The following is a 24,421-nucleotide window of genomic DNA, read 5'->3' as shown; positions in this document are numbered from 1 at the left end:
GACTATTTTGTTTAAAATGAGATGAATGGTCACATTTGCCGTAATCGTGGTATAAATGTGGGGTAGAGAGAATATAAAAGCATTATATTATGACAAACAAATAAGAGATATAAATAAATTATCGGATAACAAAAATAATCTCTAATAAATAGAACGAAACATTGCTTGGCGTGTAATCAAAATACTGGAACTTTAAGTTTAAATAATAATTATTGTGTATTTATTTCATGCTTAAAATGGCTGAAAGGTGGAGTAGAACAGAATTCTATGAATTGTGATGTATTCTCTTCTGTGGAAAGTTTATCTTTTTCTCTTGTACACAGAATACAAATATGCTAATAGACATTTTGACAATTTAACCGTTTCAACTTTCATCACCCACGTCAGTTTTCAAAAATGGCTCATAGGACGTGGCATATGTTTTCTTTAATAACACTAATATTTACAATTTTATCACATGTCGGCGAATCATCCTCGTCGTCACCGACACCATGGTACGAAAATCTACCAGCAGTCACCATGGATTACAAAGTACACATCGACGCTGGCAAGGAAGACTGTTATTTTCAGTATGTCCAGCAGGGCGCTACTTTTTACGCGAGTTATCAAGTAATTAGCCTTTCTCTCCAATCAATACATATGTGATAATTATACTTAGCAATAAATAAATAGATTTGGTTTGTTTTGTTGGTAGGTGTTAAAAGGAGGCGACGGAATGTGTGGGTTTGCGGTTCGGCACCCTAATGGACAGATAGTGCACCCATACGAGTGGCGCCAGAGTGCGGAGTATGCTGACCAGTCAAGCTCTGGTGGCTATTATGCCGTGTGTATAGACAACCAGTTCTCAAGGTTTGCTGGAAAACTAGTCAACTTGTACCTTTCTGTGATTAGGTATGATAAATGGGAGCAATATGCAAAGGAGGTAGAGGAGCTTGATATGAATATCAAGAATTTCACAGTAAGTTTTTTACATTACATATATTTTAAATAAACAATAGAAATAAACAAAAATGTTTATAAAAGAGATTGAAGTAGACAGATTTGTTTATGTTTTACCAAAAACATTAACATTTATTTTAACTAAACCTAATATTGTTCCAGAACTCAATACAATTTGTGGAGCGCAATGTCAATGACATATTACAATATCAATATCATTCCAGAGCAAGAGAATCTCGAGATTATAATTTATTAGTAGACAATAATGCTTATGTATTAAGGTATGTAAAAGTTAATTGTACAAGTTGGAATAATTAAATCATTATGTTATCGTCAGATTATAATTGATTTGCTTTCATACTCAGATATTGGTTTTTAAAAGTAAAAAAAGTGAATATAAGAACTTTTTGGATGTGGTAAAACCAATCATTATATTTTAATAAGAAAGATGTTAAAGTGAAACTAGTGGCAATATTTATTTGGGTGTAATGACCCTGAACTTTTGTTTTACTGCTCTTTCACTTTTATATCAAATGGATTAGAAATACTACTACACATCTTTGGCCCTGGATTTTATGCACTGTCCACCAGGACCTACCTAAGAGCTACCAGATGCTCTGGTAAACTTTTACTTTCTTAGCATTGTGCTATATTTAATATTGTTTTAGATCTGATTATAATATTTTTACTTTCTTTTTATAATCAGAACGTGTTTAAGAACTTACTTCTGCTTTGTTGTGCCCAGCAGAAATAACATTAAGATTAAGTAAATGAGAATTATGCTTGCTTAATATCTCAGGAGAGTAAGATTATTCATTTGACAGCAGCTTGTATATCAAACCATTTGATTTTTATTGTTTTATTTTCAGGTGGTCGTTTATACAAATCATAGCAGTTGCAGCAACAGGTACACTGCAAGTATATTTTGTAAGAAAACTCTTTGAAGTTAAGGAAAACTCGTCTAAAACAAGAATATAATTTTTTTAATATTCTATGATAAGAAAAAGACACAATTAACTCTTGACTGAATCAACTCATTCCTTGTTAACGTTATTTTTATTACTTACTAACTGATCTCTTTTTTGCTATTTTTTCTTTACTTGACCATAATCATAATTAGTGTAACATACAATAGATTAAAAATAATAAGGTCATAAATATTAGTTAAAATAGAATTTGATAAGATATTTTAAAAAGTTGTTTTGTTTTTATTTTTACTTTTTTATATTTCAAATATTTTTTATTGTTGTTAAATTAACAAAAATTTATAATGTAAATTGAATGAAAATATTTTTTGTATGTATTTTTTAAAGAAAGATTGATTGGTGTTATGAGTTTAAAAAACGTCCTAGTTTTGTATAAAGTAAAAATTGCCTTATAATGACGAAAATCGTATAAAACAATAAAGTACAAGACAAGCAGCAAGTTTTTTCATTTTTGTATGCAATATTATCCATGATACACACTCAAATAAAGTTTCCACCGTACCTTGGGCTGCAGCCGCAGAGATATCTTCTAGGCATGTGCAATTATGTCCTATAATTGGGCAGAGAAAAAATATAAATGTGCTACAAAAAGAAGATCTACATCTTGTATACCCATCAACAATGACTTCATTAAAATATCACATTTATCCACTAATGAATAAAGACCGCACCTTGCGCGCTTTTTTTTCTTAAAAACTATTCTGATTGTGCACAGACTTGAATAAATAAATAAATACTCATCTACTTTATATATGTTTTCTGCTTCTCTTATATTAATTCTATTTCTGTTATATTTACACCATCAAAACTAGATAAAATACGTATTCGTTTTGGTGTACATTATTAAGTAAAATAGTTTTTCTAAATTCTTTTTTTTAGTTTTGATAATGTAAATTTACCAGCAATAGAAATAATATAAGGTGAGTTAATGTTTACAATTGATTTTATTATTAAATTACTATTTATTAACTAAGTATTCTTGATATAATAAATAAAAGTCGTTATATTTATAAAATTATATTTGATGTAAATTACTCTGCTTCATGATCTTAATTAAATTAATGTCTAGATTTTTACATTCATTAAAATAATTTAAGATACTACATAGACATATGTTGAACAAAAAATTATAGTGCAAATTTCTTAACGAAATAAAATAGTTTTTGAAAAAAGGGAATGTTGGCGGAATCTGTACTGTAAACTGTCTTCATTTTTTTTTAAATATTCAAATTCCACTCGTCCGCTATTTGACTAGTTAATTTATGAATCAGCAAACGAGTGAATGGTATACGTACATATATTTTTAAACTAAAGTTTCAAATCATACACATCTAGAATTAAATTTAGAAAGTTTAAAAAATATTCTAATCATTATCTTTGAAGTTTTCAACTGTTAAACATAAACATTCTAAATGTGTATATTTCAGTTATTAATAGACTAAAACTAAATATTATTTTTTCAATTCAAAAACAATTCTATACAATAATTTTCCGTGAATCTCATTCGTAACTGTACATTTCGCATACTTACGTTAGTATAATAGCTACACATCAGCATGTCATTTTTAAAATAATTATACATTTAATATTCTAAATTTAAAAGCACCAACATTAAACTCTACGCAAAATTCGGTGCAATGTATCCAACAACGATTTGATAAATTTCCACGCATTAAATACTCCAAAAATTGTCTTAAAATTACAAAAGGCAGTTTCTGGACGGAAACACTTTATTCTTAAAACACGGTCATAATTAATGTGAATTAATACTTATTACTTATTAACAATCGCATCTTATAAATATACTATACAAAATGATACATACCGTAAAACTTTTTGAACTTTACATTTTTCCATACTTTTAATAAGTTAAGAACAAATACAACTTTAAAATTTCCTTACTGTAATAATATAAAATGAAATTGAAACATACAAAGGGATATTTATTAGAGGACTATATGAACAGCGTTGTTTTAAGTAGCACTTTTTTGTTTTATTAATTTAGTATTATTATTTATGTTTTATGAACTCGTACGATGACATCAATAATGATTTTTTTTCGAAATCGTTGGCTCCGGATTATCGAGCGATCGCAATAGCAGCAGCAGCAGCCCGTCGCTCAGACGGACCGTTTCTTCTGTCCGAGGTAGGTGGCGGAGAGCGCCAGCAGTCGGTACCGCTGGCGCAGGTTGCGCGCGCGCACGTGCTGCGACGCGATCTCCGCCGTGTAGGCGCCGGGGAACCAGCCCGCCTCGCCGTCGCGCGTGCGCTCGCCGTAGTACCAGCCTGCGGTCGGATCGACATTCTTAGCTATAGAATCTTATACAAGTGCTCGTGTAGCGTGTACGTACTGCAGCGTCGGCAGAACGTTATTTTTACCCCAACAAAAAGTAATGTCATAAATCGAAATGAAACCAGACAATAAGTTCATTCTGGGAACATTGACATTGTGATACCAAATTTTCATCTTTTCATCGGTTTTTAGGTACCTTGTTAGGAAGTAAGTAGCTTCATCGCAAGATGATAAATAATTGAACCAAGATGATAAATAATATTTGTTTATGTAATTAAGACATCTTGTATTCGCTTTATAAAGTATTGCCAATCCTATAAGAGTCCGAAATATTTGTTTAACTTTTTAAGCACCGATGCAACTTTTTGATCCTTAAATTTACGGGATGTAACATTGTAAAATGTTTGTCTCCACTCACCCTCGCTGGTCTTGCGCGTGACGTTGACGACGTCCCCCTCGGCCAGCGCCAGCTCGTCGGGCTGCGCGGGCGCGTAGGCGTAGAGCGCGGTGACCTGCGGGCAGTCCCAGCCCGCGTACAGCGTCTCCCCGGCGCCCGCGGCGGGCGGCGCCAGCGCCTCCGCCCAGCGCCGCGCGTCCGTCTCGCTCGGGCTCGACAGCAGCTGCGGCACAGACACACGCCGACCGTACTATACAGTCTGTATTTCTTAACAGTGCCCGCGCGAACGGACTGGAGGCGATTAACGTGCGACTTAAGTGAGTCAAATCATATAAAAAAATCCTTTGTTCAATATCTTTATATTGTTGCACGTTGTAGAAGCTGACTCAAATTCGTTAATATGAGTAAGTGAACGTGCGAGAACAGAGCTGCCGTAGGTACCATCTCGATGGTGCGTCCCTCGTGGTTCTCCAGCAGCGTGAGCAGCAGCGCGTGCTTGGCGCCGGCGGCCGCGTCGCTGGCGCACACCTCCACCAGCGAGCGCGCGCAGTGGTCCACGGCTACGAACGAGTCCTCGCTGACGAGAGTGAAGGTTTCACAATGTTAGCGACATACCATAGACAACTTTGAGTGCGATTTGATTCAGAAATCTATTTAAATTATAATATACTGAAGATTGTAACAAACTACGTTTAAATAATTAGGGTAATCGACTTACCCCTTCTTCTTCGTGATAACGAGGTGATCGTTAAAGAGGAAGAGGTGTAGCGGTATTTTGTGGAACTTTTTGCCGAAGGTAAGTTTCAGCTCATCGTTTTTCCAGAGTAGCTGCGTCATCTCCCCCGAGCGGACTAGCCAGCGAATTGGTCTGCAATATTAGAAACGAAATTAATTATCAGTATTGCGGGCGCCATTCATTGCGTGTGTCTGGGAGTGCGTGTGTGCGCGTGTACCTGCGGTCGCGGCGGGAGAGCGCGGGGCCGAGCTCGGGCGCGCGGCGCAGCGCGGGCGGCACGTGTATGTCCCGAGCCACGCGCCACATCTCCTCGACGCGCTCCGTGTTGCGCGCGCCCTCGTTGCACTGCGACACGAACTGCACACATCAGTCGAAACTACCGTTAGATGGCGGTGTCGCCACATATGGTACCACATACGCAGTGATATACGAAGTAAGACGTCGAGGTTACGGTATTTATGAGAGGTTATGTTCGGTACGCACGTCGTTGAGTGTGGCGAGTGCGTGCATGCAGCCGCGGTACTCGTCGTCTGCGGGCGCCAGGTTGCGCAGCACGGCATCTAGCAGCAGCGGCAGGCGCGTCACGCGCTGCATGGGCAGCAATAGGAACGAGTGCAGCGACAGGCTCTGGCACGCGGGTTGGCCTTCCAGTCTGAGGACAAAAAAGATAGGCATTCGTAATTTTGTCTTTGACAAATATAAGCAATACCGAAAAGTTGGACTGCAGGTCCAATATCTGTTTTTTTACTGTAAAGTGGTGAACATACCTTCTAAGCGCTGCAGCGAAGGACGGGCGCTCTCTCAGGCGCTGCAGCGTCTTGACCATAAGCGGCTGGTTCTCACAGTACTTGACGTAGGAATGGAATCGCGCTTCGGCGTGGCGCTGAACGATGTCGCATATGTCTTGGAGCAAGATATTCTCTTGCCAGCACTTTTCTAATTCCGTCATCAGAATTTGAGAACATTTGCGCACTAGAAAAAGAAAAAAAAACATTTTGCGGTGACTGGAAGTAAGAAAATCAGATAATTTATTAGGCGCACTACTAATCGACATATTTATTGATTACATAAGAATATTCGTTGATTTGAGCTCATTCGAAGGAAAAGTTGTATCTACAAGAAATTCTCAAATGTAATAATAACTAATTTCAAATGTTAGATTGATTAATCTCTAAAATACTTTAAATTGGCGTTTTACTGCCACTAATAGCGTCGGCTGCTTATTATTGCTATGTAATTTAAAGCGACTGGCGAAAATTCTCGAAAACCAAGAGGGATAAGAAGACCTAGACTTTGTAAAACGCATGTATGTAATATTACTCAATACATTTTATAATGTACTAGAAGTATATATAATATACTTGTTACTACTAGGTAAGACTTAAGTTTCAATGGTATTACAAAGCAAAATTGCCAACCTCGTTCTATGGCTAAAATAACTCATTACTATCATGTGATTAATACCCGGTATGATGGCGGAGAACAGCGTTTCCCAGTCCTCCCGCGGGAGCACGTGGCGGTCGCGGAAAGCGGGGTGCGAGATGAAGTGCGTCTCGAGTACGTTCAGCGAGTTTAGATATGAAGCTTCTGATGTCAGAAGTTCGAACTTCGCTTCCTGGAGTCGTTTTTGAGCCGGTGCCAACGAACCTGGTTTGTAAAAATTTTATTTTATAAAATCTAACTAAATGAATTCGAAAATAAAATTATTTATGGACTTTATTGTATACAATTGACAAATCGACAAATCAAACGGACAATAATATAATTTCTAACACAAGGGTGAAGTTTGTTTTTTGTTTTTTAAGCTAACGTGTAGTGTCCGCACGGACAATGCTGAAAATTAGTATCGACGCTTTTATGCTTTGGTTCATTTAAAGATTTGGTATTTGGTAAATAATTATATACATTTGTTTTTTTTTCTAAAGGAGGGGTAGATATGTATTTCGTATATAATATCCGTAGTTGTGTAAGCGATTATCAATAGAGTTCTTGTAGGTATTTATTAGTACTCACTGAGCACAGCCGAGTTGACGACCTCGGGCACCTCGCACCACAGCGTGCGCGCGGGCCCGCGCGGCGCCACGAGCGCCATGGCGGAGGGTCGCGTCGAGCTCGCGGTGGAGCCCGCGGTCGACCCGCCGCCGGTCTCGTACGCGTCCGAGTCCGAGTCGCCCGTCTCGCGGCACGCCGACTAAATATTGTTTATTTTAGTTTTTCTCGGTTCCTGTTTTCCTTTTCATATTATACATATAAGTTATGTAACAGTTGTGTACATAATATACACAACAGTTATTGTACATCTACCGGGTGTCTGAGTGTTGTAATAGGTAACTCGATTGATTGAGTAGTAATAATATCCGTTTAAACTAAATTGTTACTAGTTTTACAATGTAAATAATAAAAAAAACAATAAACGCGACACGTTTAGCTCGACATGGCGCAAAACATCATTCACGAGTATAACTTCCGCAAATACTTTGGTCATAAATATGAATTGGATCTCTGTAATCATGAGTCTAATAGACCACTAACGTCGTCGACAAACATGGAAATGTAAGGTCAAGTTTAACGTTGTTGGAGGTTACATCAATTACGAAGCAATTAGTATCTCAATTAACACACTAAACAAGATAAAACTGTTTGTTTTGACGTTTCATAAACGAATTAAATTTATTGTACTGGCCCATATGTTTACGGTAAAATAAAATATTTTCGATAACCTACTTTATTAAACTGTAAATGTTAAGCAACAATTTCCCTTTGTGATTGTATTTGTGTCAAACCACCGGAAAAATGGATTAATAAGAACGCAAGAACTGACTCATCTACGACGACGTAATTTCTTAGATTTACCAAACGTCAATCAGTCAGTACCTCCATTTCATTGTAATTCTACATCATCATGTTATCTATAAAATGTTTTAGTAGAAATCGTTTATTATTTCTAAATTTTGTTTATTTCATTTTACGATATTATTATGAATAAATTATTATGTATCTATATGATAATTCTACACGATGTGATAATTGTAGACTAGCCTTCATGTGAAAAACTGAATTTGGTCTCAATAAGTTTCACTATTAATTCCATAATTCCTTTGAGCAATTTCAGACACGGTATAGATATCTTCATAACGTTTAAGTAGATACACTAAAAAGGAAACACTTAATTTAAAATCGATTAGCAACGTTTTGAAAGTTTACCTCGACTTTAGCGGCGTTGTAGAACTGGTACAGCGGCTCGTGGGTGAACAGCGAGTGTGGGAGCGGCGACGCTGGGTGCGAGCCCGAGGACGCACCCGATGACGACGAGATGTTACCAGCCTGGTAAAGACCGGCTTCCGCGTACCTAGAATAATTACCAATTCGGTCAATGTCGAATTTAGAAATCCAAACATCGAAGACGATTCGTTCAATTACTCACGATACTCATATAAAAGCACATCTTTAGATATAAATCTATGAACAGCACGTAAAATGACGGTACGGAGTCGTATTTGATTTATCAATTTTATTCACGTTTATTCAGATTCTTCGCGGTAAGACGAGATAAGTAGTTTAAGGTTAAAGTTGAGAGAAAGTCTGGGATCGCGATATGAATTACGATATGCAAATAATAATAACGGGTAAAAATAATTTCACAACGTCAGAGCGTTAATCGCGATATTTTAAAACAATATTGTGATTCTTAAAAATGTATTAACGTAAAATAACCGATAACAGTCAACGCTCGTGGTATCTTTGCGTTTGATTGTTGTAAAAAAAAAACGGTTTTCGAGCACGAACCGGTCTGCACTGATTTTTAAAAGATATTAAGTACATAAAAAGTATGCAGTAAAACCTGAACGTGCAATGTTATAACCTGATAAATATTAAATAAAACATTGTCAAACGTGTAAATAAAATGGTCTTTACGTAATTAAGACAGTAAAATAAACATATTATTAATATGAAACTGCGAAACAAATAAATACTCTTAATAAATGTTTAATTTCTGACCTTTACAGACTTATAGGGGGTCACGATACGAAACTATTATCAGGACCACTTGGACAATATAATTTTGTATTCCAAACATCTGTTTTAATTATTATAAACATGAATAACAACTAAACTTCCACAAAATTTGTAAACAATTACCGCCACTGAACGGCAAAACGACAAAATATTACTGAGAGGATTCGTAACTCTGTGATGTCCATCCAACAAAAGATATAACTATGTAGGTATATATATATACACATTAAATTCATTGGTGTGTCAATTTACAAGTGATTAGCGGAATTGAAATATTGTGTAGTGATAAGCACTAACTTAACAAGAGCGAATGTCATAAAAACATATATTTAATGTTTAAACTTTAACTCTTTTAGTGAATGGTTAAAGTGAGTCCACTATAACCGCATTTCGATCGTATAGGAGACAATCCTATACGATCGAAATATAAAGCCTATTCCAACCAAGACGACAAAAGACATATAAACAACAACACACGCGATATAATTGGATGACAGCTTGAATATTCTATGATATTCTCTATGGATTTGCGTAAAAATGCTATTTTGAATGTCGAAGAAACTGTTTTGGAATTTAAGAAGTAACATAATAATATAATAACACATTAAAAATATATTACATTATTAAATTATATATCAATCAGCTTAGCTATTAGCAATTTGCATGGAATACGTAAACACTTAAGGTTTGCCTTTATTCCTTATTCGATCGGAATAGGCCAGTGGGAAATCTATTGACTCAGAAAAAACCATTCAATAATTAATTGTTGAATCGATGTATCTTCCTTTAGGAATTTCTACAAAAGATTGACCATAGATATGACTCGTATAGAACAAGTTCTATATAAAATACATATAAATTTTGACATCATTTTAAATTTGTAAATCAGTGATCAAGTAACATATCGATTTTATTTCTACAAAGAAATTCGTTTGTTGGAGCTTTGTTTAAGTTCGCTGATGGTATAACTACAAGAAACTTTTAGTCTGTTAGGATTCGCTGTTGCTTGTAAACTACGACAAGCGTAACCGTCCAGAACAGGCTTATGAGTCAGCGCATAATGGCCGCGTCATGTTGAACGGCTCCGGCCCGAAGATTATAATCCGCAATCAACTTATATATCCTTACGAATCAGGACTATCAAATAAAATTGAATTATCCCACTAGTGGTACAAGAAATTGTAAAAAATTCTATTGCAAATTTAAATTGTAATAATCATAATTTGTTGTTTTGTGGATAGTTGAAAGTTGAGTCCTTGCCTTATGAATAATAAAATATGATAAAAAAATTATAAAAGAGAAATCGTCAAAAAATAAATACTGCAATACATTTGCCTTTCCAAGAAAAATATAAAATTAAAAAAAAAGAAAAGATTGTTTAATACCCTGACAGAGCGTTGACAGACATGGGATCTAGGTCGTTAATACCGTTGCCTGTTATGCTCATTGCCCATTGTGATTATAAACATGTTATATAATATATATTACATATTTATAAATGTCTATCGTCATTTTTTTGAAACATCTATTGGGAGTAAGATCGACTTGTATACCGTGACGGCACACGGCATGACGATCTCTTAGGCCTTCAAGTCCGCTATACTTTAGTCTCTTGTGCCCGCGTATAAATTTGTTTTACTAACTAAGCATTGAAACTATTTATTGGTTTTCTTTAATGATAAATTATTTCAATAAGTATAGAGAGTAGTTCAACACCTGGCTCGCAACGGACACTTTTTGAAATATATTGTTTATGAATCAATTATTATATTATTTTTTTATAAAATGTTATTTAAATTTAAGTTAACTGTACGTGATGTAAATATTTTTTGTAATTTATTAATGTGAGAAAAACCGCACTGTATAAAATATAACTGTATTTTATGTTTCTTAGAAGCTACCTACGAGTATTATTGTATATTTCGAATATGATTCGAAGGATTCCAAGTATTACACAATGCTGCTAGATAGTGCATGTATTTATAGTTTTGATAGAAATAATATTTATTTTATTACATTATACATTTTTAGGAGTTAATTTTCTAGGTATTTATTTTTTAAAAAATATAATTTAAGTGTGAGTAAAATTTAAACTTGACAGAGTGGTTATTATGTTTTTATTAAAATAAAATAATAAATACATTAATTAAAAAAAAACGCGTGTAACTTAGTAAGCATGACAATGACCTTTAAGTTGCACTTAAATTTGAGTTTCACAATTCTCTAGTAAGTTTGGCTTCGAATAAAGTATAATTGTGAGAAAACGTTATCATTATCATTGGATAAGACTTACCAGGACGACGTAGATGTGTGCGGGGGAACCGCGTCTGCGCCGCACTCCGCGTACCACGAGGTTCGCGTGCGCGGCCCCTTCTCCTTGCGCGAGAGGGTCGGGAGGAGCCGCTTCAGCTCTGTTGTTTTCATAACATTTGTTTGAGATTCTTAGTGGTGACTGTTGTGTACAATGAGAGCCATTCATTTGCGTTGAGTCGTTATTATGCCTTATACAAGGCTCTTGGTTTATTTTATATCATCATTATTTCTAACACGTAATAAATTGAAAACAACTTTAGATATAAGGCAACAATTTTGAATGAGTAAAGAAATAAATTCTACAAATTTAGTTAACTTTATCATAGTAAATTGAACGATACTGTAATTGCACAAAATGGTTTATTTACAACTTAACAAGTAAAACGCAACGACCTGAATTTAGGCCACTCAGTGTACACAAAACGAACAAGAGATCATTATTAGACGTGGGTGTAACGTTGGATCGATGTGCATAAATTATTCTACACTTCCATGCACTGCACAGATTACATCCAGTATAACTGCATGCATACATTTAAATGTTAGTATCTATGATATGCTGCTATACGTCATGCTGTGACATAATTTAACGAAATTAGAATATAAAATGATTAAATATTATAACTCACGACCCATTTAGAAGCGAAACATAAATCAACACATACACTAAGTGCGCAGAGTTTTTCAATTATAACGATCAACTATTTATTAAACATTGAAACGTCTATCGCGTGCAGATAATAAAGAGTGACTAACTATAATAGGTTATTAAAGAATCCAACGTCTCTGCCCACACGTTTATCTGTAGGTCGCAAAGTGATGCACTCTAAGGCCGTTGGAGTAATTAAACCGTGAGGAAAATCATTATTTATAACAATAAAAATGCTTAAGTCGCCTTGACAAGGATATAACAAGCTAGCATCACGAGTAGAATTATATTATTCAAATCTTAGACGATTTAAAAAATGTATTTCACATTTTATTAAGAGTAAATGTTTCTCAGTATAAAATTAATATTTAAGACGCTTCTAGATGCATAATATTCTTTGTTGTTTGTGAAAACAGTTTAATATTAAATCGATATAATTGCAAAAAAAAAAACATAAATGAACGAAAAATAATATAATTACATGAATAATAAAAGTTTGAAAGTAAAAGATATTTAAGAGTAAAAGAAAAGAATAACAATTATTTTGTAGCTGAAAATGAATGCTTAATACCAAAACCCATAAAATGATAACAAATAAGATGTATTGTAACAGAAGAACAAAGACAGTGCAAACATATATATATATGACATTCACGAAGCTGTACGATTTGTGCCTCAACCATCCTCTGACCGCTGAAAATAACTAATATTAAAAATAAACAACTTGTTCTTTCATTCATAGCACCCGTTGAGCTATGTCTACTTAAATACAAAACTAACCGATTTTTTTATTTTTTTTAATAAAAATTATATGATAATAATTCATTTATTAATAATTGTACTGCAACATATTTGTAGTTCGTTACTACTAGAAGTGGAGTGGACACTTTTAGCGCATTTCAAAATAGATAATAAATATTAGTTATTTGCAGAGGAACAGAGGTTCTGACCTCTGTTTAGCGCTGTCTTCGTTTTATCAAGTAACCCTTTGGGAACGATTTAATGTATAAATTACGATGAGACGTCAACTGTAATCTGTACTTAACGGGACAAAGCGCTAATGTACAAAAAAAAGGTTTCAATATTACAAGGAACTGACTTAGCTCTTACGAATTCTCAGTAATCAGTTTTAGGTTATCGTAATGTCGAATTGCATATAAGAGTACTTTAACCCCAGTTTAACGTTTTAATAAACATTAAAACTTACATCTTTAAACAAAATATTAAACGCAAAATAGTTGAGTCTGTTTCCAACCATTCTATGCATTTTAATGTTAATGAAATCTTACGTCAAAAATTTGTCATTAAAACATACTTACGTTGCACTCGAATTAGGTCTTGAAATTTTGGTTTTAACGTCGATACCAATTTCACTTAAAAAATACAACCAAATTCAAATAAAAATACTCCACTTTACGGGTATTCACTAATATAATAACTATTTTAATGATTTTTACAATTGTATTAAAAATGATTCATAATGAGCCACAACCGTTTTCGAAATTTAAATTAAAAAGGTATGTAATTTTATGTTACACTCGTCTTGAATCCTTAACGGAAATATACCTAATGTAAAAAGTACAAGTAGCATTCCAATACAGTTGTCAGTTAAAAGGCAGATGTGACTACGATAACCCTTTTTATAATTATAACAGCTATTAAACGTCCATCAACATTAATATCTTTAATCATTTAATGCGTATTATTATTATTAACTATTTCGGTTTCATTCGGTTATTAGTCGAGGAATGCTCGAATTTTAGAAGTACATAAGTTTAATAAATAATTAAGGATTTAATAAATAAATCGATATCGATATATTCGAATAAATCGAAATCGAAAACCCTAAAACTGATCAAGACTCCCTTTGGGTTTGTTTTTAATGAAGTGGGAATACCGACAGTTGATTCAAAATATGTTAACAACATTATTGTCATTTGTAATTATAATGGTGGAAAAGAGTATCTACTGAGTGTCTTGCCGTTTCTTCTCGGCAGATTCTACTTTCCGAACCGGTTTTAAATTTCATTCAGCACTAACATGACAATTCAGAGTTACTTTTATTTGAATAACTTAAATGACGTAATATTCTTTATTCGAGTAAAGTACCTTTACTGCCATTGATTTTCATCAAGAGAGTGGAGATTGGAGGTGTTGAAATCACGTTGCCATCATTCAGTATATAATGATAATATAATGTGATTACTTGGATGTATTTTAATGAATAAGGGTATTGTTATTTGAATATTGAAAGTTTAATTGTGATATTTAGAATAAAATACTTTTCTTTGTATATAAAAATATCTGTGACTCTTTCTATTATCTTTTCAAGTTCTTTATTTAAAATAAATCTTTCTCAAACAATATATGGACTCGTTACTTGACTGTTATTAAGTTACTTTTAACTTAATTTAACTCTACATTATTACATTATCAAGCTAATTTAAAACATCAGTTTAACGTAAATATTTAATAATATTTTTAGTATTATTAAACATTTACGTTAGGAATTCTGTAATGAGAATCTGGCAATACTATAACTTTTTTATTGATGCATCAATAAAAAAAGTTATAGATTGATTGCAACCAAAAATAGCTGATTTAATATTATTTGCCTCGGGAGCCGCACTTGTGAATTTTAAAACCAATGCAATCAAGATATTGTTTACCTACCTATTACAGGAGTAAAGACAAATAAACAATTTTGACATGCGACAAATTTGACGCGTTATCATTGGTCGAAATCTTGAATTATATATGGATTGGATAATAAAAGGAGTTTGAATGTTGGTGCAGTTGTTATCGAAAATTTGGAATTTAATTGAAGAAAAAATTGAGTGTAGGTATATATGTTGTTAAGTGTAGTAAAAGTTTTGTATTATAAATAAAGATATACTTCAAGAACTACTAAGTGTATGTAAACTGAATGGAGTTTAACTAATACTAACGCTATATTTTTTTCAACTCCGTAATATTATATATGTGCACACACATATAAGTATGTATTTTCTTTTAACAAGATACCGCAAATTTTGTTCCTTGAATGTTCCGAAGTGCACAAGACAGGAAACGACAAGACTAGGACGGTAGAAAGTTTGGCATAGCTAACTTTTAGGCTTTAAAATATAGTAAGGATATGGAATACTAGGCAAGGTTAAAAAAAACAGTTCTACTTATGTGACTAAAGGTAAATATCTTAACGAGGAAGACAATGCAAAGATCACTAGAGTAAAAGGTGAAATTGAAAGGGGTACGCTGCAAGGACATCAATATTCAATACAAAATGTCAATGGAATAGTTTATCAAAATGAACGGGCACGCCTAGATCTGACAAATACAGATACATCCCTATTTAACGCTACATTTAGCTCCTATCAGCCGTAGTTCCAGTCGACGTCTCAAGTAAAGCAAATAATCCCGACCTTCGTTGACAGCGCTAAGGTCAGTGTGCGGCGCGCGGTGCGCGGGGGGCGGCGGCGGCGGCAGCGCGGGGCGCTCCAGTGCCAGGCACGGGGACGACTCGGACCACGCGCGGAGCGTACCGTCGCGGCGCCGGTCGGCCGGCGACAGCGTCTCCGCACCCGTCTCGCTGCTGAAACGACCTCGTATTGAGACACTGCACACATTAACTCAAATATCTAATGAGATTCGACATAGCGGACTCATAATTGCGAATATCTTTTGGTGGTAGATCTTTGTGCAAGCCCGTCTGGGTAGTATCCCACCCAGTCATCAGATATTCTAAGTAACATTATTGCCAAATAGCAATATTTAATACTATTGTGTTTCGGAATGAAGGGTGACTGAGCCAGTGTAGCTAAAGGCACAAGGAACATAATATCTTGGTATCCAACTTGATTGGAGATGTATGGAATGGTTATATGATTATTATATTTCTTACAGCGCCAAAGTCTTTGGGCGGTGGTGACCACTTATCATCAGGTGGCCCATTTGCTCGTCTGTCTACCATTGTTATCTAGGGTAGTATATTGTATACCACAAGAAGAACTCGTAATTATTGGAACATAACACATACACATATATAAGAATTTTTAATTTTCCAATATATATACATATATTTACTGAAAAGGCCATGACTTGATTATTTATGCAGGTGATTAATTTTTATATCTATTTATATATCTTGGCGTCAAATGGTAACGTTGCCTTGATTTATATTGATGTAGATTTTAAATAACTTGATGAAAATTTATATAACTTTGGTGCCAGCGGTAATTATTGATTTAATAAATTTAAATTATCCAATGTCCAATTTCACAACGAAAATCGTCATTTGTTTCAAGTGAAGTCAAGACAGGTAGCTAGTTATGTAAGTGTATTTTTATTATATTTATTATCATGCAGATAACATGGACTATCCATTTTATGACAAACAGGCTATCAGGCTTATCTAATTGTAACTTGGGCAAGTTGGCTACACGTCCGCGTTTAAATATAGTTTTAACTGATATTGGGCTCATTCCTATATGAGTTTACCTGTTTATTTACGAGTGATTTATGATTATGAGTGACAGATTTATGACAGTTCATTTTAACTATTTAATATATATTATAATTTGTTGTATGTTAAAGCAGTATGGCAGAATATACTAATGTAATATGGTCCTAAAGACTGCGTATAAATGTCAATCAAATGATAAGTTAATTTTATAGCACTATTATAATTTAGTAAGACCTCATATAACATTAATCGTATTTAAGGCAATATCAACGAACCTGATTATAATATTTGCGCAACGAAATTTCCCGTCTTCTCAGACATATTGCGACACACGCCACAGGGCAAATTGCCGAAGTCATTAATATTGCAAATAAATTGCAAACCTGTATTCTTCCAAAATGCCAAATATAACTTTAAAGTTGATATTATTTTTTTACAATAAAAATATTTCGGATATTGTATGTAATTAAAATTATATTAATACTTATTGGATGTTTCACATGGAAATGTTTGAACTTTTTTTTGCGTTTATTATACAAAATGCCGCCCTAAATTAATTTATACCACATTCAATACTTAGTAGTAAGTATTTCAATCTTATTTATAGAATATTTATATAGGTAATAATATTATTTAGGTACTCATTTCGAATCGTGTTACATGTATGTATGTATAATAACTATACAACAAAAGGCGTCAGTTTATTCTATTAAATTATTAATTTCAAAATAATATATTTCTTTTCGATATTTTTATCTGTATATGTATTTATGTTATTTTAATATACATGCATGACTGACTTTATATCTCTCGTGCATGTAATTACACTGGCTCACTCACTCTTTAAACCGCAACACGACGATTGAATAAATGATGAGTTAGGTTAGTTAGGCTTCCCACACGGTCTTGCATAAAAAGTTATTACCAGGTAACATCACAACCAAAATTTTACAAGATACTAATACAAGTTTTCTTAACGCTACGAAGAAGACAATACCGTTAAAAAAAACTTGTAGAATATAAATTTCTTGCCAAAAGCGGGATTTACACTTACTTACTTAAAAAATAAAGATAAATTACCAATTGCTGAATCCAGAGTCGCCGTCCATGGAATCGGTCAAGTAAAACGTCGAGTTGGTGATCTTCAGCGCGCTCGGTACGTCCGAATTGATATCCACCGCCATAGAAGTGGCTCGCCTGAACCGAGACTTGAAGGAGAAATATGCTTTCCGTGACAACGTCCCGCTGCTTTTAGTATCACTTGTAGGCGTCGTGGGCTTTTCTGGAGGGGGTTTATCTGGTAGAGGGGGTGGTACTTCCCCATGACTATTCCTCTTTTCAGCAGTCTTATTATTATTAATCTTTTCCCCTGTTACAGATTTATTTGTTCCCTTGTCGGTCCCAGTCCTGTTGGTACCTTTCTCCCCTATCACAGTTTTTAATTCCTCCTTGAACGTCCCGGTAATCTTCGCCAAGGGATTATCGGCTTTATTTAAAACATTTCTAGTGTCATTAAAGTTTATATTGCTATATATATGCTGGATCTCTGGTTTCTCATAATTTGCGTATATTGGCGACTTTGTTTTTGTTTGTGTTTTCGGTACATCGTATGTCCCGTTCTGATTGTTTGATTTCGTGAATGTTTTAGCGTCCATTGCCACTGCAAAGATAAGTAAAAAATTATTGCATTTAGAGAAACAGTATCGTTATTGTAAATCAAGATATACAAATATAATAAAATAAATGACTACATTATAAATGTACAAATACTGAATACAAGTCGATTATTTCGACTTACTACATATCATCCGATATGGTCTAGTGGCTAGGATACCTGGCTCTCACCCAGGAGGCTCGGGTTCGATTCCCGGTATCGGAATTTTTTTTTAAATTTAATTTTTATTTATCATTTTTTTAAGCTATATTTAATAATATATATTTTTTTTTACCAGAGTATCGTTTTGTGAGATTTCGCTTGATCTGCCGCATCTTGCGTTGCGCGGCGCTTGCTATTTTAGTAAGAGTATACGGTCCTCCTCCGGGCGGGGACGGTAATCTAGACGCAGGGAGCGCGGGGGGAACCTCAGGCTGTATAATCTGAAATAATTAAAAAATAAATATAAAATCAAAAACAATACTTTTAATCGTCCATAACCCTGAGCTAAGGACTACTATCAAACGCAATGTTTTTCAAATCCGACTAGTTCCAGGGATTAGCGCGATCACGCATTCCGTAAGATTGGTTTTCAAAAATCTTTATCTCCTCTAAATTAGTTATAAAATAATGATGAAAAGTACTTTTATACAAGACCTTTAAAAAGAGTGTATTTTGAATTTATCCAGGGATAAACAAAAAACCTTTTCTTCCTTCCGTCTTCGAAGTCGGTAAGAATATCGGTAAGAATATTAAAAAATTGCACGACAAAGTGTCCTAACTGATTCTTATATTGTATATGATAAAATTCACCTTCTCATGTTCGTCGGAGTCAGTGTCGCTGTCGAAGGAATCGAAGTCGTCATCTGGTATAGGCGGCGCTGGCAGGGCTGGTAGCGGGGGCTGCGGCGGTGGCTCCAGCGACTCGTAGAGGTGCCCGGAGTCACTACTGTCACAGTCTGAGGAAAGATAAGATAAGTACATTGATAATGGAGATCAAACTTTAGCACTGAAATTTTAAAACTCGTAGTAACTCGATATATATAATAGTATGAAAAAGACAAAAGAATAAACTATCGCATCTAACAGTATTCGCACGTGATGTGTAAGATCTGATTAATGCATTAAGCAATATTAACATTATAATTTCTCGGAAAATGGGTTGGTAATATCTGACGACCAAGTACTCTGCGCGCTCAATGCGTCAAATCAAATAGCGCGCGTTTTCCCCTACATCCTGTTACATACTTACTCATAAGTACATTTCCCAAAATCACTTCCAGTTTTCAAGAAAGCGAGACCGAAGATGTTACACATCAATATGCTTATAATTTCATATAATATATGAACACTATTATGTATTCATTACGTGAATCAAAAGGTTTATTTATTAAAGAACGCCCATAATTAGAGCTCCTAGATTAATGTATATACTTTTAGCAGCCCGTAAATGTCCCACTGCTGGGATAAAGGCCTCCTCTCCGTTTTGAGGAGAAGGTTTGGAGCATATTCCACCACGCTGCTCCAATGCGGGTTGGTGGAATACACATGTGGCAGATTTCGTTGAAATTAGACACATGCAGGTTTCCTCACGATGTTTTCCTTCACCGCCGAGCACGAGATGAATTATAAGCACAAATTAAGCACATGAAAATTCAGTGGTGCCTGCCTGGGTTTGAACCCGAAATCATCGGTTAAGATGCACGCGTTCTAACCACTGGGCCATCTCGGCTCTTATACATATATAATTACTTAATCCCTATATAAATACGTTTCTATATTTAGTAAAAAGTCTTGACAAAGTGTAAAGTCAACATTTGATGTTTTTTTTACAATATTCCAGATAATTTAACGGTTATATTATATCGCACATTACATATGCTTTCTATAAATAGAATAAAAAACGTAATAAAACTAGAATAAATATAACAAGTATAGCTTTTCAGGTCAAGATAATAAAACGTTATAACCATGTCAAGAATAAGTGGTATTACTTTACAAATACGTTTAAGTACCGGCCACACGTGTGCGAACAAGTTAAGCAAAAGGGACGCAGAGTAAGTCCAATCAACTTATTATAACATTAAAATTACATCGCTTTAAAGCGTTGCGTTCGAACTTGAAGTCAAAATAAGTATATATATTTTAAGGATCTTAAACAAGTCCTGATAAGACATATACGGGCTATATATGTAGCATACCTATACAGACTGTAAATATCTGAAAATGTAAATGACCTTTTGCAAGGGTTTGCCTCAATAGAAAGAAAATGTTCTACTATCGGGGATGTTTGGAGTATATTCTATAACCCTGCATACACACGTGACAGATTTTCATTTGATATAATATGCTTTTCATTAATCACTTTTACGATAATTTACATCAACGGCGCGCATGAGATAAATAAAAAATTATAAATACAAATTAAGCGAATAGAAACTCCGCGATACACGGATATAATCATAATCGATTAAGATGTGTTCTAACGACTTGGATAAAAGTTAGTGAGTTATTGTGTTAATTTTTAGGATAAATGCTCATTCGATTACATTCCAAAATAATGTATTAAAATTAAAAAGGAACACCAAGCATTTTAACGGACGTTTTGAATGTACATTTTTAATTTGTTAGCATAACCAACGTTTTAACTTAAAAAAACCATAGTAATATTCATTTGTATGTAAATGGCATGTGTTTAAGTGCGGATCGCAACAAAACGTAGCCATTGTTGATAGTCGGTGTTGCGAAAACACGACGTGCTTACTCGAGTTGCCTCAGTAAGTTATGTAAGCCGCGAATACTTGAGCCTTGACATTTTATTGCAAGTTTTGAGTTCGAGTATATTTTTACAGAACGCTCGACAAGTGTTCGGTTCATCGTTTATATTTCCAACTGAACACTGTTATCATGTTGTCAAATGTAACTTAGTCTGATGAAACTACTTGCGTTTGTTAATACACCGTATACAATCCGGTGTGAGTGATTTTATTACATTTTGAAAATTGAGTGCAGTTCAAGGTTTAAATTAATTCTTCAATATACACTGAGCATTATCCACCAACCCGCATTGGAGCAACGTGGTGGAGTATGCTTTAGACCTTCTCCTCAAAAGGGGATGAGGCCTTAGTCCAGCAGTGGGAAATTTACAGGCTGTTTATGTTTATACACTGAGTATAGAAATAGTAAGGATACTTTTATCTACCGGGGACCTTTGGACCCTGAGCCGTTATGAATTATTTATATGATTATATTGTTAGTTATTTTAAAATATATTATTTTAAAGAATTCTGTAATTAATGACAAAGTTAAAATTTAATGTCTTTTTTCATCTTAGATCTTTTCGCGGAGTTTGAAAGTCATGTTATTATAATTCCACTAGTGACATTACAATACGGAATTCGAAGTATCAATGTTACACACTATTACCATTCTATTTATATCCCATCAGTGGTAGGCCTTTGTGGAAGACCGTCTAGGTAGCCAACACCCACTCATTAGATATTCTACCACCAAACAGCAATACTTATTATTCTTGTGTTCCGGTATTAAGGGTCAGTGAGTCAATATAACTACAGACACAAGTGACATAACATCTTAGTTCACAAGTTATCGCATTGGTGACGTATGGAATGGTTAATATTTCTTACAGAACTGATGTCTATGGGCAGTGATGACTTACCATCAGGTGGCCTATTTGTCCGTTCGCCTACTTATAACATCTTAAAAAAAAATTATAAGTACCATTTATTGTTGCTCATTTTGACTGGTTTGACAATTCAATAACATATTGTAGCTTGGCAATTTTTTATTTATGAAAACCTCTTTAAAATTGCTTTGCCTAGTTGAAAAGATCTAAGCGTACAGACTGCTGGAAGCGACTTTGTTTTATACTATGAAGTACGAACCCATTTTATATAATTAGTATCAAGCCTCGAAGAGATTTTTCATATAACTACAAATTAGGATTTTCGAACATCCGTGTTGCGTGGACGGTATAATATTGACAATCATGAATTAAACGATTAATTAATGTATCGACTAAATTAAAAACCAGTTAAAAATCAATATGCGCATATATTAATGTGATTAATTAATCATTGATAACGTTGTGGTATTATGATGAGTGTTTTAATTTTTACATATTTTTTGTTTAATTTTCGGTCTCCGAGAGAATGTCCTATGTCTATCAGTAGTATCAGATACAGGACACAGGGCACAAAAACATAATATTGTAACGCAGTATGAATATAAAAAAAAATGTCTTATTATTTATTAAAATCAAGCAAAACCGCCTGTAGACGTTGACAATGTAATATATAATAAAACCTTTTCCGAAACGCGATATATCTTCTGGTAGGAGTATAAATTTCATGTATATTGGCCTAGTGTTCACTCCACATTCAACATGCATTATTTATAGGTCAGGAAAGAGTTCTGTCTGTGATCAGACTTTAATACTAATTTGATTTTGTTAATCTGTTCTATTTGTTCTATTGTTTCGTTAACTGTACACTTTCTTATAACTTAGCTCATGACCAGCGTATAGTACAATGCCTCTTAATTTTTTGTAAGCAATTACACGAGTCACGCACCTTGTTATTGTGCTATAGCAGAAACCTTCACGCAAGAGCCAACAGCGACTGGACAAAGTATCAACTTCATCGGTTGACGATGCGTGAACGCATAAAATATGATAAAGTACCTATTTTTATAAGGAGATGTTGTCTTAAAATGTGATATCGCTACTAAAAATATATTAACGTTTAGTAAAATTACAAGAGTTCATTTAAGACAACACTGCTTTACAAACTCGTCAAGAGTGACTTCAATTGTACTAATACATATATTATAGGACAAGACGATGACAATATGGTTCTACAAGTATAAAAGTCCAGCATGGCTTCGCACGGGTGAATTTTATATAAAAAATGATATGATATAAATGTAATGTCTACATATAGCACTCAGGAACAATGTACCTTTCTACCAGTGTTTTTTTTTAAATGGGATCAACGCCGTTTACATACATAGCAAAAAAGAAATTACGTCTTTTTAATATTAGTATCGATAATTCATGCAAAAGAGTAACTGTACAGTGGACACTTGCGTGAAGGTTTCTGGCACTGCTTTGGCCATGAACGTAAAATAGATGGAGTGTGGTAGAGCGGAGAATTATGAACAAAAAAATACATCGCAAGTCATACGTCCTATATTGGTTCTGAAGCCATCCGATTTTGATAAAACTTGCGTGCGTAAATATAAAGGTCAAAAATAGGTTCGTACAATTAAATTCAACGAATGTCGGGTATACGTTTGTTGTCAATAATTTTAAAATTTTTGATAGTTAATTTGCGTAAGTATAATGTATATTTAGTACAGGAACAGCCCATATATATAAACATGTATGACCCATAACATATTTATGTGGTTTCACACTAATCGGTCTATTAGCAAAATGTTACGCGTGGTCATACATAAAAATATAATATATACGCTTCGTCTTCAGAACTTAATTTTGTTTTCATCGGTAAAAAGACGTACATTTAAACACATAATCTAGTTAAGATAGAGAAGATTAGTTAAGATCGTCATGTCTTTTCACTAGGCCATCTCGGTCCCAAGATACTCGATACTATATAAGGCTCCCAGTTACCTGTTTAAGTGAAAGTAATCTTCCGTCATCTATCAATAGAATATCCCACACTACGACATTGATATTCCAGTTTATTTTTAATTGAAGTTTATTTAAATTACGAATATATTGAGTTACAGTTTCATTGAGGTTTCATTAATCACCAGAATATATTTAACGAGCAACTAGTCCCGCTTGTTAAATGATAGTCGTTTTAATTTTTATTTAACACAATAGATTAAAATTCAAGCGGATGCGAACTGCGGGAACTAACTGCGAAGCGTAGTTAGTTATTTATTAAGATTCATAAAACCTTTTCCGAAGCGCGCTGCATTTTGGTTTA

The 24,421-nt window shown here is 34.2% G+C and overlaps 2 protein-coding genes and 1 non-coding gene across 11 annotated transcripts in view; 2 read left to right on the top strand and 1 right to left on the bottom strand.

Annotated features, from left to right (window-relative positions):
• The first annotated feature begins 57 nt into the window (after positions 1 to 57).
• LOC125064696 (transmembrane emp24 domain-containing protein 5) lies at positions 58 to 2,110 on the top strand. The gene is made up of 4 exons (XM_047671879.1): positions 58 to 609; positions 695 to 958; positions 1,102 to 1,220; positions 1,809 to 2,110. The coding sequence occupies exons 1-4, from the start codon at positions 397 to 399 to the stop codon at positions 1,915 to 1,917; spliced, it is 705 nt and encodes a 234-aa protein (XP_047527835.1). The 5' UTR covers positions 58 to 396; the 3' UTR covers positions 1,918 to 2,110.
• An 859-nt stretch (positions 2,111 to 2,969) lies between these two features.
• LOC125064947 (rho guanine nucleotide exchange factor 15) overlaps positions 2,970 to 24,421 on the bottom strand; it is an 81,162-nt gene continuing 59,710 nt past the window's right edge. For 3 of the 9 annotated variants that reach the window (XM_047672274.1, XM_047672272.1, XM_047672273.1), the window contains exons 4-18: positions 19,260 to 19,405; positions 18,742 to 18,889; positions 17,873 to 18,452; positions 15,753 to 15,922; positions 11,662 to 11,779; positions 8,556 to 8,700; positions 7,365 to 7,542; positions 6,816 to 6,998; positions 6,119 to 6,323; positions 5,835 to 6,003; positions 5,569 to 5,708; positions 5,334 to 5,483; positions 5,057 to 5,192; positions 4,637 to 4,838; positions 2,983 to 4,211 (exon numbers count right to left, since the gene is read on the bottom strand). In XM_047672274.1, coding sequence (XP_047528230.1) covers positions 4,045 to 4,211; positions 4,637 to 4,838; positions 5,057 to 5,192; positions 5,334 to 5,483; positions 5,569 to 5,708; positions 5,835 to 6,003; positions 6,119 to 6,323; positions 6,816 to 6,998; positions 7,365 to 7,542; positions 8,556 to 8,700; positions 11,662 to 11,779; positions 15,753 to 15,922; positions 17,873 to 18,452; positions 18,742 to 18,889; positions 19,260 to 19,405 — 2,837 coding nt within the window. In that variant the 3' untranslated portion in view covers positions 2,983 to 4,044. Of the gene's footprint in view, positions 4,212 to 4,636; positions 4,839 to 5,056; positions 5,193 to 5,333; positions 5,484 to 5,568; positions 5,709 to 5,834; positions 6,004 to 6,118; positions 6,324 to 6,815; positions 6,999 to 7,364; positions 7,543 to 8,555; positions 8,701 to 11,661; positions 11,780 to 15,752; positions 15,923 to 17,872; positions 18,453 to 18,741; positions 18,890 to 19,259; positions 19,406 to 24,421 lie in introns of all 9 variants that reach the window. The other 6 variants (XM_047672266.1, XM_047672267.1, XM_047672269.1 and 3 more) reach the window with 5 other exon arrangements.
• Trnae-cuc lies at positions 18,600 to 18,671 on the top strand. Its single transcript has one exon. It is a non-coding gene; the product is annotated as a tRNA-Glu (tRNA).

This window comes from Vanessa atalanta, chromosome 6, assembly GCF_905147765.1.
Source record: "Vanessa atalanta chromosome 6, ilVanAtal1.2, whole genome shotgun sequence".
Lineage (NCBI taxonomy): Eukaryota > Metazoa > Arthropoda > Insecta > Lepidoptera > Nymphalidae > Vanessa > Vanessa atalanta.
Note: the sequence above shows the minus strand (reverse complement) of the source record. Positions and strands in the feature narration are given on the sequence as shown.